Source organism: Polypterus senegalus, chromosome 3 (genome assembly GCF_016835505.1).
Source record: "Polypterus senegalus isolate Bchr_013 chromosome 3, ASM1683550v1, whole genome shotgun sequence".
Taxonomy (NCBI): domain Eukaryota; kingdom Metazoa; phylum Chordata; class Cladistia; order Polypteriformes; family Polypteridae; genus Polypterus; species Polypterus senegalus.
Window position 1 is genome coordinate 20,376,837 of NC_053156.1, and position 22,095 is coordinate 20,398,931.

Genomic DNA, 22,095 nt, shown 5'->3' on the forward strand with positions numbered 1-22,095 from the left:
CTATGTAATGATAGTTGATATTGACCTGTGAACTTGAGAGCTAATAGTGATGTCTGAATTTATTTACATACAGGAAGCAGTAGTAGGAATCTGCTCTTTCTAGAAGTTGTCGTACATGGCGTGTCAACAATGGTTCAAGTAAAGAGTTACTCTTTTCTAAACAACATGTTGCTGAGTTATTTGAAGCCATGATAAAAACAATACACCCTACTGCTCTTGAGATGTTTTGGCCAAGTTTAGCTCTGCACGATCAGCTAATCGACATAAATTTTCTGATTTCTGAAATACTGAAAGGAGGATGAGCAGTAGAGTGACGGGTATCATCCAGAAATAATTCCCTAGCTGAGACACACTCACAAAAATAAAGAATAATTCATTTTACATAACAAATGAAACAATCTTGATCCTGATGATTTTCTAACACTCAGTGGGTGACTTTCTTGTTTTCTCAGAACTTCTAGGCTCAAACCTACCAAAAACAAAACAAAACCTAAAAAAAAGGGCCACCTGACCTTCTCCTTTACGTTGCATCCTTTCTTGACGACCTCGTCCATAATGATCTGGAAGGCCTCCTCCACGAAGAGCTCGCCAGCCTTATTGTCATGTAGAGGGCCATTCAGGGTCAAGCCGTCCACAGTGATGACCTTTTGTTTGGAGGACACCTTACCTTGAGGAAGGTGGGAAACATAAGGAAGACATTAACCTGAATTGTATACTTCTAAATGTCCCCTTGGGACAACTAAAGCCACTTCTTTCTTTCTTTCTTTCTTTCTTTGTATTGTAAAGTGGAGACAAGACAATGTCAAAGAGTTGGGGCACCACCCAGGTTAAGGGCCTTGCTGAAAGACCCAACAGAGTACGATCATTTCTGGCAGTAACGGGATTTGAAACGGTATCTAGAAGGTTGGTGGTTTAAATCCCGCTACTATCAGATGGTCATAAAAGTTCATATCGGTTCCAGGCAGGAAGAGGTGGGTTCGGGGGGCGGACAATGGAAGTGACATCAGTGTTAGAAACACCATCAATCTTTTGTTCTGCAGAGAGGATAAGAAAGAAGGCATTAGGAAACTGACGGTTTGGTTCAGCAAATTTCTGTCTATCAATGTATTTTATAGTGCCTTTCCTATCTATCTGTCTATCTATATAGTGCCTTTCATATCTGTCTATCTATCTGTTATACAGTGCCTTTCATATTTATCTATCTGTCTGTATGTCTATCTATCGATCTATCTATATAGTGCCTTTCATATCTATCTATCTATCTATCTATCTATCTATCTATCTATCAGTTAATGCTTTTCATATTTATCTCTCCATCTATTATATAGTGCCTTTTCTATCTATCTATCTCCACACCTGAATCACCATCTTGCCCCTTCTGCTCATGAAGGAGGACACCAAAACATAACCTTAGCAGCTTCCCAAAAACTCTGAGAGAAGCTAACCCTTGGCAACAAGCACCATCACTTCAAGAACATCACCTTTGTAAGGTCAGAGAACAACACTGACCACAGCTGAACATTTCAGAGTGTATTTTTGAACTTTACGAGTTAAGTGTATTTTACATCGGGGTAGGCCACAGCCAATCACTCAAGTGGAAGCGAGACTGCCTTTCAGTGTAGCCTCTCTGAGCTGGCTGGTGGGGAGTCACTCCGACTCGTCTGGCTATTCCAGATGTTCTCAAGCTACTTCAGCTATTTTGTGTGAGTAGTCACAAAACCCACAATCCAAACCTAGAATTTAAGATCCAAAGTAGAGTTCATAGACCAGAAAGTGAAAGAGGTAGTTAAAAAATCCAAATTAAAAAAAATGGAAAGCCAACTAAATATTAGCAAAGTAAGCTGAGCCAATCTCTACAGTTACATCATCAGGGGGCCTGCCCTCCTTGGCTCAGTGTATTGAGGGCAAGGAATATCATAAACAAAATGACCAACAAAATTAAGATAAAATATAAAATGATTAATGATCATTACAATATTGCATAATTACAAAAAAATAAAGAGGTTATTTTGACAACATAATAAGAGAAAAGAAACTAAAGGCAGGGATGTAATGCTTCTTGAACCATTAACACAGCTAAACAATGGCAGATAAAACTGTACGTAGGCGTGAGGTTTGTTTTTCTCTGACCTTACTCTGAGGTATCCATACTTTCAGTTTAGGTACACAAATGCCCTGTTTATTATAATACAAGTGTAGATCTGTATTTGTTGTCGTATGTATTGAATTGGGGTGGCATGGTGGCGCAGTGGTAGCGCTGCTGCCTCGCAGTTAGGAGACCCGGGTTCGCTTCCCGGGTCCTCCCTGCGTGGAGTTTGCATGTTCTCCCCGTGTCTGCGTGGGTTTCCTCCGGGCGCTCCGGTTTCCTCCCACAGTCCAAACACATGCAGGTTAGGTGGATTGGCGATTCTAAATTGGCCCTAGTGTGTGCTTGGTGTGTGTGTGTATGTCCTGCGGTGGGTTGGCACCCTGCCCAGGATTGGTTCCTGCCTTGTGCCCTGTGTTGGCTGGGATTGGCTTCAGCAGACCCCCGTGACCCTATTCGGATTCAGCGGGTTAGACAATGGGTGGGTGTATTGAATTGGGTGTTGTCTGCTCAGCATTGTCCTTTTCATTACAGTGAATTCAGAAAGTCTTCAGACCCCTTCACTTTTTGTTACATGGCAGCCTTGTACTTAAATCATTTAAGTTCAGCTTTTTTACACATCAAGCAACTCTCAATATTGGGGGTCGCTTGGGGAGTGGGGGCGGGGCAGTGGAGACCCTCTAAGAGTTTGCAAAAGGCACCTACAGGAATCTCAGACTGTGAGAAACAAGATTCTCTGGTCTGATGAAACCAAGATTAGTGGCCCGTCTGAGGGAATTGATGAACCACTCTACACCTTCGCCATACCATTCCAAGAGTGGAGAATGGTGGTGGCAGCATCAGGGCCTGGGAGACTAGTCCAGGTTGAGGGAAAGCTGAATGGAGCAAAGGACAGAGAGACCCTTCAAGTAAACATGCTCAGAGTGATGTAGACCTCAGACTAGGATGAAGGTTCAATGACCCCAAGCACAAAGCAAAGACAACACAGGGGTGTTTTGCATGAGTGGCCACTGGACTTGAACCCAATTGAACATCTCTGGAGAGACCGGACAATTGTTGTCCATTGATGGTCTCCAAACAACCTGACAGAGATTGACAGGATCTTCAGAGAAGAAAGGAAGAAAATACCCAAATCCAGGTGTGTGAAGCTTTTTGTGTCAAACCCAAGAAGACTCCCGGCTGGAATGGCTGCCACAATATTGAGGAAACAGTTTTATGTCAATGGGATATTTCAATTTTTAATTTTTGAAAAATCTGCAAGAATATCTAAAATCCTGTTTTTGCTTTGTCATTCTGGGGTATTGAGTATGAGGGCAAAAATGAAATTATGTGAAGGGGGCTGAAGACGTTCTGAATCTACTGCTTATACGGTATATTGTGTGTTCTAGGATATACTGTAATAATATAGAATACTAGCTGTACCCCACAGCTCCGCCTGCACAGTAGTGAAACAGGACAGACGTTAAAAATCAATAAACAAACAGGTATCACTAGCTAAGCCAGGGGTGTCGAACTCCAGTCCTGTAGGGCCGCTGTGGCTACAGGTTTTCATTCTAACCATCTTCTTAATTAGTGACCAGTTTTGCTGCTAATTACTTCTTTTAATTAACTTGACTCAGGCCCCTTAGTTATTTCTTTTTCCTTAATTATCAGCCAAACAATAATGAGACACAAAACAAGCCGCTACATGACCAACTCACCTGTGCCCATCATACAATATCTGAAAGTAAAGACAGGTGAAGGTCTTAGTAAGGCTGATCTCTCAGGTCACCAAAACACTTTGACAATGTTTTTATGAAAAACAGAAAATCAACAGTTTTGGAAATATTTGCTGTGGCAGAACGAGAGCAGCAACAAGCCATGGAATTAAATAACGGGTTTAATTAACAGCAAGCTCATTAAGAAACTGGTTGGAGTTTGAAGCCCCAGTTTAGCTGGTCATCTGTTGGCTCGTTTCATGCCTTATTTCTGTTTGGCTGCCATTTAATGAGGAAAACGAATCAATTCAGACGACTGAATCCTAACAGGGCAATTAAAATGAAAGGGAAAAAAGTGAATTAGCTGTGAAAACTGGTCACTGATTGGGAAAAGGGTTAGAATGAAAACCTGTAGCCACTGCGGCCCTCCAGGCCTGGAGTTTGACACCCGTGAGCTAAGCGGAGGCGTGGTACGATCCAAAACATGGCGACAGGTAGACCAACTTGAACGGAGGCTGGCACGTGAATGAAGAGGTCCCCGCCCGGCTCCCCACTCCTGACGTCATGCTTCCCCCTCGCCTTGGCCCGCAGCCTCCGTCTCCGATTAGCGAGAATATAACGCTCCTGCAAGCGAACTATGAGACGCAATGAGAGAAATCTCAAGATCAACCGGAATGTTCAAGCAAATTATAGAAAAAAAAAACCTGATCTCAATCCGTTAAGTAGTTCTCTCATGAAAAGCAATACCGTATATAAAGCTCTATAAAGAGATAGTTACATGTCAACTTCCTAATCAGCCGACAGATGGCGCTTCAGTATGCGTTCCAAGCGTCAACTGGATGATAACTTACATACAAGACCGCAAGATTGTTACAGTCTGTGTCTGAGAGGCGGAGTTCAGTCATCAGGAGGACGGACTTAGATGATGTCTTCCGCTGAGCGAAGCACTGTGGGTAGCAGGAAGAAAGGCAAAGCATGGTTGTTTTCACTGTCTGTTTAAATATCTGCACTTCATAAAGTTGAGAGTCCCTTAGAAATAGTGTGCGTCAAGTGAACCAACATAAGTCCACGGATGCTGATGTTTCATTGCAAACTTTCCACACTTCCTGCTGTTCTGTGATGGATGTCGTAGCCCCACTCAGACGGAGACAATCCAAAGTCAAGCATGACCCATGGCTAAACGAACAAACTCGCTCCATCAGGCAAAACTGTAGGCGGCTAGAACGTAAATGGAGGAAAGATGGTCTCACTGTTACCTTCGACTGCATGAGAGACGCGTGGTCCCAATACCAGAGAGCAGTCAGAGGTGCAAGGAACCGTTTTTTCGCTGACATCATCTCAAAAAACTCTGGCAATCAACGTGTCTTATACAAAACACTAAATGCTGCCCTCTCTCCAGCCGTAACTGTTTTCTCTTCTGCCTCCACTGCTCTTTGTTTTCTGGATAAGGTCACGAACATTAGATCCCAGATCTCCGTTTCTTCTTCTGGCTCTGTTGATTTAGCCGCTCCTGCGCACGGTTCCCTCACCAGCTTTGAGCCCATTTCGCTCCCCCATCTGGAAAAATCGCGCCTCAATGAAGCCTTCGGGCTCTCCGGACGATGTGGTGCCGCCCAGACTGCTGAAAGATGTGTTTCCTGTGATTCGATATGATGTCCTAAAGATCATAACTAGTAGTCTATCCTCGGCTATAGTTCCTCGTGCTTTCAAACACGCAGTTGTACATCCAATTGTGAAAAAACCTGATCTTGACCCGGCCGTTCTTTCCAATCTCCAAACTACCTTTCTTGTCAAAAATACTAGAAAAAGTAGTTTATGAGCAATTAACTCATCACCTACAGGACCATCAGGTAATGGATCTTTTTCAGTCAGGCTTTAGGCCCCAACACAGCACAGAAACCGCGCATTTACGTGTCCTAAATGACGTCCTTTTGGCATTGGACTCAGGACTTCACGTGATTATGGTTCTTCTCGACTTATCTGCTGCCTTTGACACAATCGACCACGACATCATGATCTCCCGACTCGAATCCTGGGCTGGTGTATCTGGCTTAGCCCTCGACTGGTTCAGGTCATATTTCTGCAACAGGACTCTCAGAGTCATGCTAGACGATTTTTCATCTGAATCAGTCCCACTCCCATGTGGGGTCCCCCAGGGTTCCATTTTAGGGCCACTACTTTTTTCAATCTACATCCTGCCTTTAGGTGCAATTTTTAGAAAACATGCAATTTCATATCACCTATATGCTGACGACTGCCAAATTTATTTCTCCCTCAAGCCAACTGACTCCACCAAACCTCTCCTCGACTGCCTATCTGACATTAAGGACTGGCTGGCTGTAAACTTCCTTCACCTGAACGATTCAAAACCGAGGTCATTGTTTTTAGTCCCGACTGCAAACAGGCCCCACCCCTTGGCCTCGTTTCTCTTCCCATTCCAGTAACTTCGTCTGTCTCCAATCTTGGAATCAAAATGGATACGTTCCTGAAAATGGATGCTCAAGTCAACAGCACAGTAAAATCCTGCTTTTTCCATCTAAGGCGAATTGCCAAACTCAAGCCTATTCTGTCTAACCACCTCCTGGAATCAGTAATCCATGCATTCATTACGTCCCGGCTTGACTACTCTAATTCCTGCTTTTTGGTATCAGTAAAGCCACTCTTTCTAGACTCCAACTGGCTCAAAATGCGGCTGCAAGGCTTCTAACTGGAAGTAGCAGAATCCAACACATTTCACCGATTTTAAAAACCCTACACTGGCTGCCGGTTAGATTCAGAATCGATTTTAAGATTCTCCTCCTCACCTATAAGGCATTAAACGGTCTAGACCCCGACTATTTGAGTGTCTTGCTCCATTGTCACAATCCCCCTCGTGTTCTTAGATCCACAGATCAGCTGCTCCTAACCGTTCCCAAGGCACGTTTTAAAGCTCGTGGTGAAAGGGCTTTCTCTGTCTGTGCACCCAGGCTCTGGAACTCCCTGCCCTTAGTGGTTAGGCAAGCCGCTTCAGTCGCCACATTTAAATCTCGCCTAAAAACGCACTTCTTCACATTGGCTTTTAATTCTTAACCTGTTTCATTTTCCACTTGCCTTTTGCTATTTTCTCTATTTTATTTGGTCCCTTGACCTGTTTTTTGTATCTCTGTTTTAATTCTCTCTTAATGTTTGTTTTTAATATTTTGCTTTTAGTCCTGCTTGTTGTATATGGAGGAATATTTCGGACAAAATGAAATAAATAAATAAATGCGTAAATAAATAAAAGTACTGTGAAATGAGAGCATAAATAAATAAATGTGTCACGAAATATGTTTTTCGTTGCTTATTTATTTATTTCATTTTGTCCGTAACATTCCTGCAAACCGTCATGAAATACGGCTTGAAATAAAACTGTCACTTTCACTCGTCAAAGTTGAGAGGGTGGGCTCTAACACGCCCTCTCGTTACTGATTGGTGAATCGATAGCACAAGAATTAATTAGAAAAATGCTTACTACTGCCGATGAAATGGATTCTGCCGAAGATATTACGTATTTCAGAGAGAGAATTGAAGATTTATCGGAAGAAATGACAATGTTGGCGGCCCTTTTAGACTCCGATATAGATGAAACTGTTTTTGAAATTATCAAAGAACAGGTGGAACGGACTCTACTACACTCCAGTTCAGGTGACTCAGTTCCCTGCTCTGGACGTCCATCCTTTGACATTCCAGCTGAGTCAATAGAACACCTTCTGTTATGCGGTTTAAAAGTACGACAGATTACAGATCTATATGGTGTATCGGAGAAGACGATCACAAGGCGAATGAGCCAGTTTGATATACGGCTGTATTAGTGCAGGTACTTTGACATGGAATGCCCAAAGCAGCTCCAACTAATATTTTGAACTGAACAACTTTACCACTGATCAGAGCTGTACAGTTGTTTGAAAAGTAGCTGCGAATATGCAACTGACTTTCTACTCGTAAAACAAGGGTCAAATACTCAGTTCTAAAAGGGCCGCCAACATTGTAATTTCTTCCGATAAATCTTCAATTCTCTCTCTGAAATACGTAGTATCTTCGGCAGAATCCATTTCATCGGCAGTAGTAAGCATTTTTCTAATTAATTCTTGTGCTATCGATTCACCAATCAGTAACTAGAGGGCGTGTTAGAGCCCACCCTCTCAACTTTGACGAGTGAAAGTGACAGTTTTATTTCAAGCCGTATTTCATGACGGTTTGCAGGAATTTTACGGACAAAATGAAATAAATAAATAAGCAACGAAAAACATATTTCGTGACACATTTATTTATTTATGCTCACATTTCACAGTACTTTTATTTATTTACGCATTTATTTATTTATTTCATTTTGTCCGAAATATTCCTCCATAGTATGTTGTAACTGTACAGCGCTTCGGTCAGTTGTAATGCTGTGTTTTTAAGCGCTCAACAAATAAATATGGTATGGTATGGTATTTGTTTCTTGTTTGTGTTATAACAGTTACGCTTGTAACTTCATTAATACTAAACGTTTCTCAATAGTGCCTTTAGTTATAAAGTGCCACCTAGTGGACAACTTCAGTATTGCAACTTGAATTAATATTTGTGTAAGATTTGCAGTGTGATTTTTCTTTGTGTGTAATTTGAGAACTAAGAATAGATCTGCTTTATTTTTTATTGTAGACCACACACACCTTCACTGTCGTATGTGCAGCTATATCTGCAAATTAAAGGTTTGGATTTGAAATCTACCTTCCAAGTGTTTTTATGGACACTCTACTGCGAATGCCAACTATTCCTGTACAACCAGAAGAAATCCTTTAGTTGTTTCTCCTTTTCAGTCTGCTTTATATTTAAGATTATATTTGCAGCATTATGAGCTTATTAGTGGAAATGTGCTATACTGCAATCAAATGTGCATTTGTATGTGTGTGTGTGTTAAACTGTAACCCGCAGGACACGTTGCTTTGAGTACAACGGCATTATTAACAGGTCAACACCAAGTTTGCCTTACTGTCTTCACTGAAGGCCTCATTAATCACAGAGGCCCTGAACAGATGATTGCCAAAAATGGGGGTCAGCCAACTTACATTTTTGGAGTACAGCCATAAAAGCACAAGAGAATGCTAGCCAAGTATGTCACTGCGGCTCATCTGACAAGAACGCTGAACTCTCGGCTCTCGCCATGCAGTTTGCCTTTAGTTTCACGGGGTGCAGAAAGCTGGGGGCTTTCCATTTGTGATTCAACTCAAGGGTTGGAGTGAGTCTGGAACCCGAAAACTGACGCAGTTGCACAGGCGCCCTCCTGTTCTCAACATTATTTGTCTATTTTAATGCCACCATTCCCCACCCTTTGTCAGTCAGTTTCCATGTCTTGTCAGTGGTTATGTGCTGCCCAATCCCACCTTTGCCACACCTTGTTTACCTCCCAATACCCCGCTAACTCATCGGTCAGACACACATTTTATCAGACGAATGAGTAGATGGAAGTTCCATTTCTTCATTTTTAGAACGTGGACACAGTCGATAAACTACAGTTTAAATCAGCCCTAATGTATATAGTGGACCTTATGCACATGGGGACCTTGTTCCTATAAGGTGTTCACATAGTCACTCCATCAGTTTCCATGGAGTACTTCAATTTGTTCTCAGACTTCAAAGATGCATGTGTTACATTAATTAGCACAACTGACACACTGGGTTTCCATATACGGTTGGTTCCTGTCCCTAATGCATTTGAGATACACTATGAGGTCACAAAGTCCGTGGGCACCTGACCATCGCACCTACAGTACCTAAGCTTGTTTGCCATCCCATTCCAAAGCCATGGGCATTAGTATGGAGTTGTCTCCCCTTCATTCTTCTTTTCACTTGAATTCAACAGAGTCCAGCTGCAGAAGAGACAGCCCGATAGCTCCGACAGATTCAGCAACCTGAGACGTCATCTCTTTTAACCCCGCCCAGTTTCCAGGAGCCACGCCCCTGTTCCGCCGGGATACTGACACATATATTACACACACCTGCTCTCAAACCAGTGGGCTCGGTAGTTTTGAGGCCTGTTTAACTCCGCATTTATTAAACTTCTAAACGATTGAGGGCTCCCAGTTCTGCATCCGACGCAAAAGCACAGAATGGATGTGTCTTTTCTTATTGGTTTTATATATTTGTGTGTTTTCAAAAGTCAGCTATTTTTGTGAGAAAAAAATGAATCCATTTTTCTAGTTAAAGCCAGACATAGCATTAAAAATGTCTACTGAATTCAATTAGTAAGTTATTTAATTGCACAGTCACACAAGAGGTAAAAATAAATGTCACATTTCTCACACGAATACAAAAAAGGTTCTGTGCCTCAGAGTGTCTCAAGTGCTCGGATTGGTCCTAAAACTGTCCTGACTGCAGCTGGATACTTCTCCATGAATGTGGAGTGTTACCTGTGGGAATTTGTGCCCATTTAGCCAAAAGAGCATTTCAGAGGTTGGGTACTGATGTGGGATGAGAAGACCTGGCTCGTAATCGACATTCTGATTCATTCCAAAGATGTTCATTAGGACTGAGGTCTTGGCTCTGAGCAGGCCGCTCAACAACAACAACATTTATTTCTATAGCACATTTTCATACAAAAATGCAGCTCAGTGCTTTACATAATGAAGAATAGCAAAATAAAAGACACAGTGAGAAAAATAAGTCAACATTAATTAACATAGAATAAGAGTAAGGTCCGATGGCCAGGGGGGACAGAAAAAACAAAAATAAACTCATAAAATCTGTAGGGATTCCAGACCATGAGACCAGCCAGTCCCCTTTGGGCATTCTGCCTCACATAAATGAAACAGTCCTCTTTGGATTTAGGGTTCTCACAGAAGGACTTGATGATGATGGTCATGTAGACTTCTGACTTTTAGTCCATCACTCAAGTCCCTCCATGTCTTTATGGGGTACAGTCATGCTAAAACAGAAAAGGATCTTCACAAACTGTTGCTACAAAGTAGGAAACACCTGGTTGTCTCAAATGTCTTTGCCATTTGTAGCATGAACAGGACCCTTTCACTGGAACCTTGGGGCCAAGCCATTATCTGTCCTTCACTAAACTTTGCAGTAGGCACTATGCAGTCAAGAAGGTAGCATTCTCCTGGCATCTCCCAAATTCATAGCAGCCATGGAGACCCATTTCATGAAGCTCCTGTCTCACAGTTCTTGTGCTGATGTTGCTACCAGAAGCAGTTTGGATCTCCGTTGTGAGTGAGGCCACAGAGGAGAAGCCATTTTTACACACTTGTGTGGACTACCAATTCCTGGATGAACTGTTGCTCCTTAACGTTTCCAACTCACAATAACAGCACTTACAGTTGACCAAGAAGATCTAGCAGAGCAGAAACTTCACGTACATGACATGGCAAAGGTGGTATCTTGTGACAGTGCAACATTTAAAGCCACTAGGCTCTTCTGTACGACCCAATATTGGTCTGTGGAGATTACATGGCTATGTGCTGATTTCATGCACCTGATAACAACGGAACACCTGAATTATATAATATATGGGGGTCTACAAACTATAGGCCATATAGTGTACATTCTGCTGACCCAGGTAGTAAAGGGGCAAATGAAAATGGATGACTCTCTCTCACACAGTATATACATATATACAGTATATGTTACGGCCAAAGTGGGAAGTGGTTGGCCCGAATCGGGAAATGGCCAGTGTCACTGTAAAATTGACCAGCTAATGTCCGATCTTTCCTCGATTTTGGGATTTGGCCAGCCAGTTTGTGAAACAGCATAGGGGTGATCGGCCAGGGATTTCATGACACTTTGTGAAATGGCCGGCCAAAGTAGCATATACGCCGGTCATTTTCTAGCAATCGGACTTTGGCAACACCTCACGGCCAAAATGCGAAGTGGCCAGCCAATTTGGGAACTGGCAGAACTTTGGGCTTTGGATATGTTACGGCCAAAACTCGAAATCAGCCAAAGCGGGAAGTGGCCAATGTTGCTGTAAATTGACCGGCCAATATCCAATCTTTTCCTCGATTTCGGGATTTGGTCAGCCAGTTTGTGAAATAGCATGGGGCGATCGGCCAAAGTTGGAAGAAAAAAGGCATGAGCAGCAATTTGTTGCGCACTTAGTAGTGCAATTGCATCGAGTGTAGCCTTGGCCGAAGTTCGGGTTTTGGCCATATCATATATATGCAATATATATATATATATAGTGAGACATGCCCGAACACCACCAGACTGACACCACATCTTTATAAAAAAGCACACATTTATTCACAGTTCTTGCACAACACACTGCGCCCCCAGCACCAATCACCCCTACTCTGGGCTTCTTTCTCACTGTCTGTGGGCCGCTTTTCCTCTCTCCACGGGAGCCTCGTTCTGCTCCCACTTCTGACTCTAGCTCCTTGATTGTAGAGAGGCGGCCCCTTTTATAGTGACCCGGATGGGCTCCAGGTGCTCCGTCTGATGACACTTCCTGGTGTGGCAGAAGTGTCAGGAGAACACCCGGAAGCACTCCGGGCGTCCCTGGAAGGATCATCCTCCATGTTCCCTGGTGTGGTGGAAGTAAATGTTTCCCAGGCTCTATGAGAATCGGGGCGCCCCCTGGCGATGGCCACGGGCCTCAATGGGCTTGAGCCTCCTTGCTCCTCTCCCATGGACCTTCACAGATGTCCCAGCCGGGTCTGTCCCCTAGCCGCTTGTGACAATATATACACATTGAAAAGTTAATTTATTTCAGTAATTCAATTCAAAAAGTGAAACTCATATATTATATAGACTCATTACACACAGAGTGAAATATTTCAAGCGTGTATTTCTTTTCAGTGTGCTGATTATGATTTACTGGTAATGAAAACTCAAACTTCAGTATCTCAGAAAAATAGAATATTACACAAGACCAATAAAAGAAATTATTTTTAATACAGAAATGTTGGCCTACTGAAAAGTCTGCCCACATACGCGCTCAATACTTGGTCAGGGCTCCTTTTGCATGAATTACTGTATCAATGCGGCGTGGCATGGAGGCGATCAGCCTGTGGCACTGCTGTGGTGTTTATGGAAGCCCAGGATGCTTTGATTGCGGCCTTCAGGTCATCTTCATTGTTGGCTCTGGTGTCTCTCATCTTCCTCTTGACAATACCCCATAGATTCTCTGTGGCGTTTAGGTCAGGCAAGTTTGCTGGCCAGTCAAGCACAGTGATACCAGGGTCATTAAACCAGGTATTGGTACTTTAGGCAGCTTGCCAGCAGAGGGGAGTTTGATGTGCTCTAAAATGTCCTGGTAGACGGCTGCACTGACTTTGGACTTGATAAAACACAGTGGAGCAACACCAGCAGATGACATGACTCCCCAAATCATCACTGACTGTTGAAACTTCACACTGGACCTCAAGCAACTTGGATTCTGTGCCTCTCCATTCTTCCTTGATTTCCAAATGAAATGCAAAATTGACTTTTGTCTGAAAAGAGGACTTTGGACCACTGAGCTATTAACAGTCCAGTCCGTTTTCTCCTTAGTCCAGGGTAAGATGCTTCTGATGTTGTCTCTGGTTCAGGAGTGGCTTGTCACAAGGAATGCTGTGACAGTTGTAGCCCATGTCCCAGATACGTGTGTGTGTGGTGGATCTTGAAGCACTGACTCCAGCCGCAGTCCACTCCTTGTGAATCTCCCCCAAATTCTTGACTGGGCTGTGCTTCACAATCCTCTCAAGGCTGCGGTTATCCCTATTACTACAGTGGGTTCGGAAAGTATTCAGACCCCCTTCAATTTTTCACTCTTTGTTATATTGCAGCCATTTGCTAAAATCATTAAAATTATTTTTTTCCCTCATTTATGTACACACAGCACCCCATATTGACAGACAAAAAAAGAATTTTTGAAATTGTTGCAGATTTATTAAAAAAGAAAAACTGAAATATCACCTGGCCCTAAGTATTCAGACCCTTTGCTCAGTATTTAGTAGAAGCCCCCTTTTGAGCTGATACAGCCATGAGTCTTCTTGGGAAAGATGCAACAAGTTTTTCACACCTGGATTTGGGGATCCTCTGCTATTCCTCCTTGCAGATCCTCTCCAGTTCTGTCAGGTTGGATGGTAAACGTTGGTGGACAGCCATTTTTAGGTCTCTCCAGAGATGCTCAATTGGGTTTAAGTCAGGGCTCTGGCTGGGCCATTCAAGAACAGTCACAGAGTTGTTGTGAAGCCACTCCTTCGTTATTTTAGCTGTGTGCTTAGGGTCATTGTCTTGTTGGAAGGTAAACCTTCGGCCCAGTCTGAGGTCCTTAGCACTCTGGAGAAGGTTTTTGTCCAGGATATCACTGTACTTGGCCGCATTCATCTTTCCCTCGAATGCAACCAGTCGTCCTGTCCCTGCAGCTGAAAAACACCCCCACAGCCTGATGCTGCCACCGCCATGCTTCACTGTGGGGACTGTATTGGACAAGTGATGTTCAGTGCCTGGTTGTCTCCACACATACCGCTTAGAATTAAGGCCAAAAAGTTCTATCTTGGAGTTTGCTAAAAGACACCTGAAGGACTCTGAGATGGTGAGAAATAAGATGAGAACTTTTTGGCCTTAATTCTAAGCGGTATGTGTGGAGACAACCAGGCACTGCTCATCACTTGTCCAATACAGTCCCCACAGTGAAGCATGGCGGTGGCAGCATCATGCTGTGGGGGTGTTTGTCAGCTGCAGGGACATGTGATATTTCAGTTTTTCTTTTTTAATAAATCTGCAACAATTTCAAAAATTATTTTTTTTTTGTCTGACAATATGGGGTGCTGTGTGTACATTAATGAGGAAATAATTAATTTAAATGATTTTAGCAAATGGCTGCAATATAACAAAGAGTGAAAGATTGAAGGGGGTCTGAATACTTTCCGTACCCACTGTATACCTTTTTCTGTCACATTTTTTCCTGCCACTCAACCTTCCATTAATATGCTTGGATACAGCACTCTGTCAACAGCCAGCTTCTTTAGCAATGACCTTTGGTGGCTTCCCCTCCTTGTGGAGTGAGGGTCTCAATGACTGTCTTCTGGACAACTGTCAAATCAGCAGTCTTCCCCGTGACTGTGTGGCCTGCTGAACCAGACAGAGACACCATTTTGAGGCTCATGACAAATTGAAGGTGTTTTGGGTTAATTAGCTGAGTGGGTCACCAGGAGTCTACAATATTGAACTTTGTCACAATATTCAAATTTTCTGAGATGCTGAATTTTGGGTTTTCATTAGCCATAAGCCATAATCGGCAAAATGAAAAGAAATAAACGCTTGAAATACATTACTCTGTGTGTAATGAATCTATATGAGTTTCACTATTTGAATTCCATCCATCCATTATCCAACCCACTATATCCTAACTACAGGGTCATGGGGGTATGCTGGAGCCATTCCCAGCCAACACAGGGCACAAGGCAGGAAACAAACACCGGGCAGGGCGCCAGCCCACCACATCGCACACACATATCCACATACCAAGCACACACTATGGACAATTTAGGAACTTTTTGAGTTGAATTACTGAAATAAATTAACTTTTCAATAATATACTAATTTACTGAGATGCACCTATATACTGCCCCGCCTGCTCCTCTGTGGTTCAGCTTATTGGCTTACATCAAGTATGCTATACCACTCCAGGACGAGAGGGGGCGCTGTCACTAACAGTCTTTTCTCTTCACGCCACAACTCCGAGAATACTCCCCTTGAGGGTAAATGAATCCGCCCTCTTCCTTCCAAGTTGCCCCACCCCTTCCAGTCCAAACCATATGAAGGCGGCCATTCCTGGCCATTTCAAGCTGAACCTACTGCAGGATGGAGCTGCATAGACAGACCCTTCGTGAAGAGCCATCAGTAGCTGTGATTTGTATCTTTTATTTTATGCTTGTGCTATCGAGCGCCTGTTTATTTTGCTGCCAGGTCTGCACCTCCGCTACTCTTTGGAGTTTGTCTATCCCTTATAATACTTATAATTATATAGAAATATAACAGTGGGGCGAATGAAGAGGCAGGGCAAAGCAAAATGCTTGGTGTATCTACCGGGCAAAACCCCATTTAATTGAAACAGAAAAATGAGAAAATTTTATGAAAATATGCATTACAATGCACCTTCTAGAAAATACAGTCTTCTCTGAGGAGCGACTGCGTTACAGGCTCTGGTTTGGGTCTGAGCAGAAGTGAGTTCAGCATTGGAATGAGACGTCACCTTTTTATATTGGGCGGACTGGAAGAGGCGGGGCTTCCTTTGCTTCAGTGCCCTCAATGGGCAGTTTCTCAAAGTCTGTGAGAGAAAAGGAGATGAGACTGTTAGCGACAGCGCCCCCTCTCAAGCCGGAGTGGCACTACTTACTTTAGGTGAACTTGGAATGTGACCCACTGCCTTTGTGACAATATACAGTACTAGCCAACCCGCGGCGTAGCATACACTGCATAATCAGGCCGCTTTTTAAATGATTTTTAAGCACAGAGGATAAAATAAACATTTGAAAAATCCGTAACATTGCAACAATGCACGCTACGAACCAACATACAATTGTCCGTGACTGAAAACCGGAGGAGCGCCGTCGCGCTTTCTCCTTCCAAAGCGAAGGACGGGGTTGAACGGCTCGTTCTGTACTCACTACCCACTTATGTGCCCGCCCCCAACTCCCTACCTGAGTCGCTTTCGTCTGTGTACAGTCCACACGCACCTGTGAGTCACGTTGATTGTTAATTTTCCAAACACCGCCTCAGTCGGTTTCCACGTTGATTTTTCATTGTTCTTTGCGGTTCCCGCTGCTTTTTTTTAATATATAATCCACCAAGTCACCCGACCATGGGGGGCTTTACAAAGGGCAGGGACGTAATCAGTGTGAGCGTATGACCCGCACATACTGGGAATTTCTCGTTCGTGGGGAACAATTGGAAGCCACGGTCTCCATCACGAATGGGGTTCAACGGCCTCCCCGCGCCGGGTAGACACACGTTGATCCATTCAGTGTAGCGCGCGTGCAGTACCGGACATACAAGTGCATCACAGACCTGTTAATGCTCAATCTCACGTGGCTGAAAGCCACTTGTCCCTCTAAGAATTTGGACTCCGACCACTGTTGGGTCGTGTAACTATTCAGCAGGCGGGAGTCTCGTTCGTTTTCGGGAATAACCAGCCAAATCGCTCCACCAACTAAGAACTGCCATGCACCACCACCCACAGAATCAAGAAAGAGCTATCAATCTGTCAATCCTCTCCGTGTCCGGGCCGGGTGAGGTTTCCTGCGTTGAGTCAAATGAAGCGAAAGGCTCCACACCTGGTGGTGCCCTTCCGTCAATTCCTTTAAGTTTCAGCTTTGTAACCATACTCACCCCCTGAACCCAAAGACTTTGGTTACCCGGTTGGCTGCCCTGTTACAGGGCCTGCATTGGTGAAGCAGGTGAGACGGTAATGAAACAGAGGCACAGGGCTTATTGGTTTTTAAAGACTGCCTCCTTCATTGGGTTTTAACCAATGCACGGAATGAACCAACACACAATCGTCCGTATGGCGCTCAGGGTGGAACGGGAGGAGAGGAGAAGGACGTCCACTCGGCTCCCTCCGTCATGCTAGTCTGCTGATTTCTCGTTCAGTATACACCACCTGCTCATGTGCCCACCTCCAACTCGTCACTCGAGTCGTTGTCGTCTTTGCACAGCCCAGATGCACCTGTGACTCACGTAGACGTTTCATTGCTCTGTGCGGTTTTGGCTGCCTTTCTATATATAATCCACCAAGACACCCGACCATGGTGGTAGCGAGGTGGGAGGGCGGTGTGTACAAAGTGCAGGAGAATCTAAGAAGACGCATGTTTGTCGCGGATGCGAATTGCTGTATGTAGCGTGTAAAACAGTTTGCTATGGTGCACGCGATCGTGCGTCGTAACCGAAAACTCGTTTTTAAAGACTGCTCGCTTCATTGTGTTTTAACCTCAGTTGTAAAGGAACGTTTTAAGGATCCCATGGGATACCCCTCGCAAACAGTTCTACACGCCGCATATGGCGATTCACCTCCACGAGAAACACGCCTCTATTAACAGTCAACGTGGGTGGAGCTGCATGTGACCTCTCGACAGACGAATATAAATGACGCCGGTTTTTCTGTGTCGTCGTGTCCGAGTTGGTGGGCGTGGCTCTGTGAGTTGTCGTTGAATCCAATGGTCTTGGAGTTGGTGGGCGTGGCTCCTTCCTGCGTGCGCCATAGGTGTCTCACTTGTCGGCTTAGTGAATCCACGCCCCTTCCGGCGTGCTTTCCATGGTTGTCTTGCCTTAGTGAATTATATATATAGATATTTATAGTGGATTCAGAAAGTCTTTGGCATTTTCTTCCCTTTTTCATCTTTTGTTATGTTGCAGCCTCATCAAGAGGCACTCAATGCCTTAGATTGGGGGTCTCCAACTCCGGTCCTGGAGGGCCTCAGCGGCTGCAGGTTTTCATTCTAACCCTTTTCTTAATTAGTGATGTGTTTTTGCTGCTAATTAACTTCTTTTGAATTCATTTTAATTGACTTGATTTTAAGATTTGTTCCCCTGAATTTCTTTGTCGTCCCCCTGAATTTCTTCATTTCTTTCCTTAAATGGCACCCAAACCGAAATTGAAATGGGAAGTGAGTGAGCCGACAGAAGACCAGCTAAGTCAGGGGCTCAAACTCCAACCAATTTCACTCCAACCAGCTGCTTAATCAGGCGTCGAGTCTCGTTGTTAATTAAACTCGTTCTTTGATTCCATGGCTCGTTGCTGCTCTCATTGTGCAATGGCAGACATTTCTGAAATTGTTGATTTTCTCTTTTCTGAGAGCTCTGGGGACTTGAGCAGATCAGCATTCCTGAGACCTTCACCTTTCTTTATTTTCAGATATTGGATGATGGACACAGTTTGCTGGTCCTGTTTTGGCTCATTTTGTATCTCATTATTGTGTGGCTGCTAATTAACAAAAAACAATTAAGGGGTCCGAGTCTTCAAAAGAAAATCAATGAAAATGAATTCAAAAGACGCTCATTAGCAGCAAAAACAGGTCACTAATTAAGAAAAGGGTCAGAATGAAAATCTGCAGCTGCTGTGGCGCCCCCAGGACCAGAGTCGGGGACCCCTGTGCCAGAGTGACAGAGCGAATACAGGATTTTAGAAAGTTTTGCATATTTATTCAAAACTAGCTGTCCCCCGTGGCTCCGCCCATGAAGCAGTGAAAAAAGACAAACTTTAAAAATCAATGATCAAACAGGTATCGCTAGCTAGAGGAGACTGGGTGGTCTCATGGTGTGGAACCCCTGCAGATTATATTTTTTCTCCAGCCGTCAGAAGTTTTTTTGGTTTTTCTGTCCTCCCTGGCCATCAGACCTTACTTTATTCTATGTTAATGAGTTTTGTCTTATTTTAATTCATATTTATTTTGTCCTTTTTCTCTTTCTTCATCATGTAAAGCACTTTGAGCTACATTATTTGTATGAAAATGTGCTATAGAAATAAATGTTGCTGTTGTAGTGGGGGGAGGTACGCTTCAACACGTGGTGAGAGGTACAGCCACTCGAATGGAGGCTGGCGCGTGAGTGAGGGGGGCTCCGTGCGGCTCCCCACTCCTGATGTCACGCTTCCCCCTCTCCTCACCCCCTCTCTCGGATTAGCGCGAATAAATCGGCGCCATAAGTGTACTATGATACTTAGTGCAACAAAAGAAATCAGAAAATCAACCAGAATGTTCAAGCAAATTCTAGAAAAAAACCCGATCTAAATCTGTTAAGTTGTTCTCTCGTGAAAAGCAGACAGACAGACAGACGTTGGGTTTTATATATAGAGAGATGAAAAGTTCATATCACATTGAAACAAGTATTCAAACTCTGTGCTTTGGCTTTGGCGCATCCTACTCTACTGCTCATCATTGAGATGTTCCTACACCTTGTGGTGAGTTCAATTGATTGGACTGATTACAAGAGGCTTGCAGCTCAATATAGAAGGTCCACCAGTTGAGCAAAAACCAAGCCATGTGGTCAAAGAAAATCATTGCAGAGCTTAGAGACGGGATTGAGTGGAGGCAAAGATCTGAGGAAGGATACAGAAACGTTCCCAAGAGCTCAATGGCCTCCATAATTCTAAAATGGAAGAAGTGTGGAATAACCATGACTCTTACTGGAGCTGGTGAACGGGGCAAACTGAGCAACTGCGGGAGAAGGGTCTTAGTAATCAAGAACCTGAGGGTCACTCTGGCTGAGCTCCAAAGAACCTGTGTGGAGATGTAATACATCCATCACTGATCTGGGCACCTAAAGGACTCTCAGACTATGAAAACATGATTGTCTTGTGGTAAAGTGAGGGTCCGCATCTGATTGCCTTTTTAAATAAATAATCGGCGCATTTGCGGCTTTAAGGAGGGGGCTTGGTAACGTGGTGGGAGCGGTACCTGGGTGCGATGCCACACTGGCGTTTCCACACTTAATAGCACAGGTGCGGAGTCACTCGTGGCTGTAATTGGTGCCGGAGCTGCTAATTGCCACACCTGTGTCACGATTTCATATAAAAAAGGAGATGCACGAGTGCGGAGGAGAGGAAGAAAGAAAGAAAAAGAAAAGAAGATGGAGGTTAGAAGAAAGAGAGAGGGGAAGAGATGGAAGGAGCCGGTGAGATGGCAGGGAGGAGAGCCCCGGAAAGAGTGTATGGCCGACACTCGGGGCAGTTGGAAGCCATTGATCATGTAGAGCAGTTCTGAGGAGCAGGAGTGACCAGGAGTTTGAACGGCTCACCGCGGAGGACAGCAGGGGGTTGAGGAGGCTTGGGAGGGAGACCCTCAGCATGAGCACCCTGATCGTTGGGGACCCGAGTCTCGGTACGGAGAGGGAGCGGCACGTAGCCAGGGGACGGAAGGCAATCGGACCAGTTGTAGGGCAGCTGCTGATGGGGCGAGGCCCGTATGGGATAAACAGGAGAGCCGCCTGCTATAAGGAAGAAGGCACCGGGTTAAGGACAGCTTACTGCCATGGTTTTAACCCTGTTTTAAAGCTCGCTTTAAAAGATTTATTTATTGCTTTTAACCTCCACTTTTTTTCACGTTTTTATGGATTATTTATTTATGGAACCGTGAGCACTGCTCTGTGAACACTGTTATTGTTTTTGTGAATAAGAGCACTGTACAATTTTGAACCTTCCCCTTGCTTGATGTGGTGTCCTCATTTGTCAGATCATTCGGTTATATTATCGACGGTGACAGGTTCAAGAGGCTCCCAAATCTGAAAGAGGGAGCGTGTAGCAGGACCCACACCGTCACACCTCTGGTCTCATGATACTAATATTGAACTGTTTGGCCTTGTCTATAAGTGTCACGTCAGGAGGAAACTAAGCACCTCCAATCACCTTCCACCATTATAATAGTGAAGCACAATGGTGACAGCATCAGGGACTGAGACATTAGTCAGGGTTGAGGGAAAGTCGAATGGAGCAAAGCACAGAGATATCCTTAATGAAAACTGAGCTGCAGAGCACACTGGCCCTCAAACTGGGCCAAAGCAAAGTCAGCAGCGGAGTGGCTTAAGGGACAATCTGTAAATGTCCTGAGCCTGGACTTGAACCCAATCAAACATCTCGGGAGAGATCTGAACATACGTAGCTGTTCTCCATCCCACCTGACAAAGCTGGAGAGAATCTGTAGAACAGAATGGCATGCAACTCCCAATTCCAGATTTAGAAGCTTGGCAGCTTCAAGTAAGTCCTCTGTGAAGGGTCTTGTGTCAGTGGGACATTTCCGGTTTTTTGGGTTTTTTTTTTAATGAGTTTGTAAAAATTCTAAACTCTTGTGTTCGCTTTGTCCTTCGACTATACTGAGTGGTGCTGTATAAGGAGGAGGAGAGGCTGGGAGCATGCGCTGATAGCTTTATAAGAGAAAAAACGAATGTAAATGATTTTAGCACAAGGCTGCAACATAAGAAAATGTGAACAAAGTGATGAGGTCGGAAGGTTGAAAGAATCAGAGAACTGACTGTAGAAAAATCGCTTGAATCCAGTTCTTTAGGATCGTTTCTTGGGGTCCCAACACATATGTGCAGGCCATTTTAGAAGATCATTGCAGAATAAGCAATACTCGATCACTTGTCACACTCGATGGTATATTAAAGGCACGCAGGTACAGAGGGTGACAATTGCTTTTCAGGAGGCAGTCAGCACTTTTTCAATGAAGGGACCAACAAATTTGTCCACGTCTGTACATCAATACCGAACTACTTTAAAGCAACAATTGAAGAACATGTTGAATTACTTATAAAAGAAAAAAAACTTGAGATGATTTTACAGGCAATCTTTAAAAACTGGTTTCATCATTTTTAAGAACGTCAGCCTGGGCT

General features: G+C 44.0%; 1 protein-coding gene across 2 annotated transcripts in view; it reads right to left on the reverse strand.

The window, feature by feature from the left end:
* The window catches only part of csad (cysteine sulfinic acid decarboxylase), a 113,520-nt gene that overhangs the window by 56,714 nt on the left and 34,711 nt on the right, over positions 1-22,095 (reverse strand). For both annotated transcript variants that reach the window (XM_039746753.1, XM_039746752.1), the window contains exon 2: positions 513-667. In XM_039746753.1, coding sequence (XP_039602687.1) covers positions 513-667 — 155 coding nt within the window. The remainder of the gene's footprint in view (positions 1-512; positions 668-22,095) is intronic.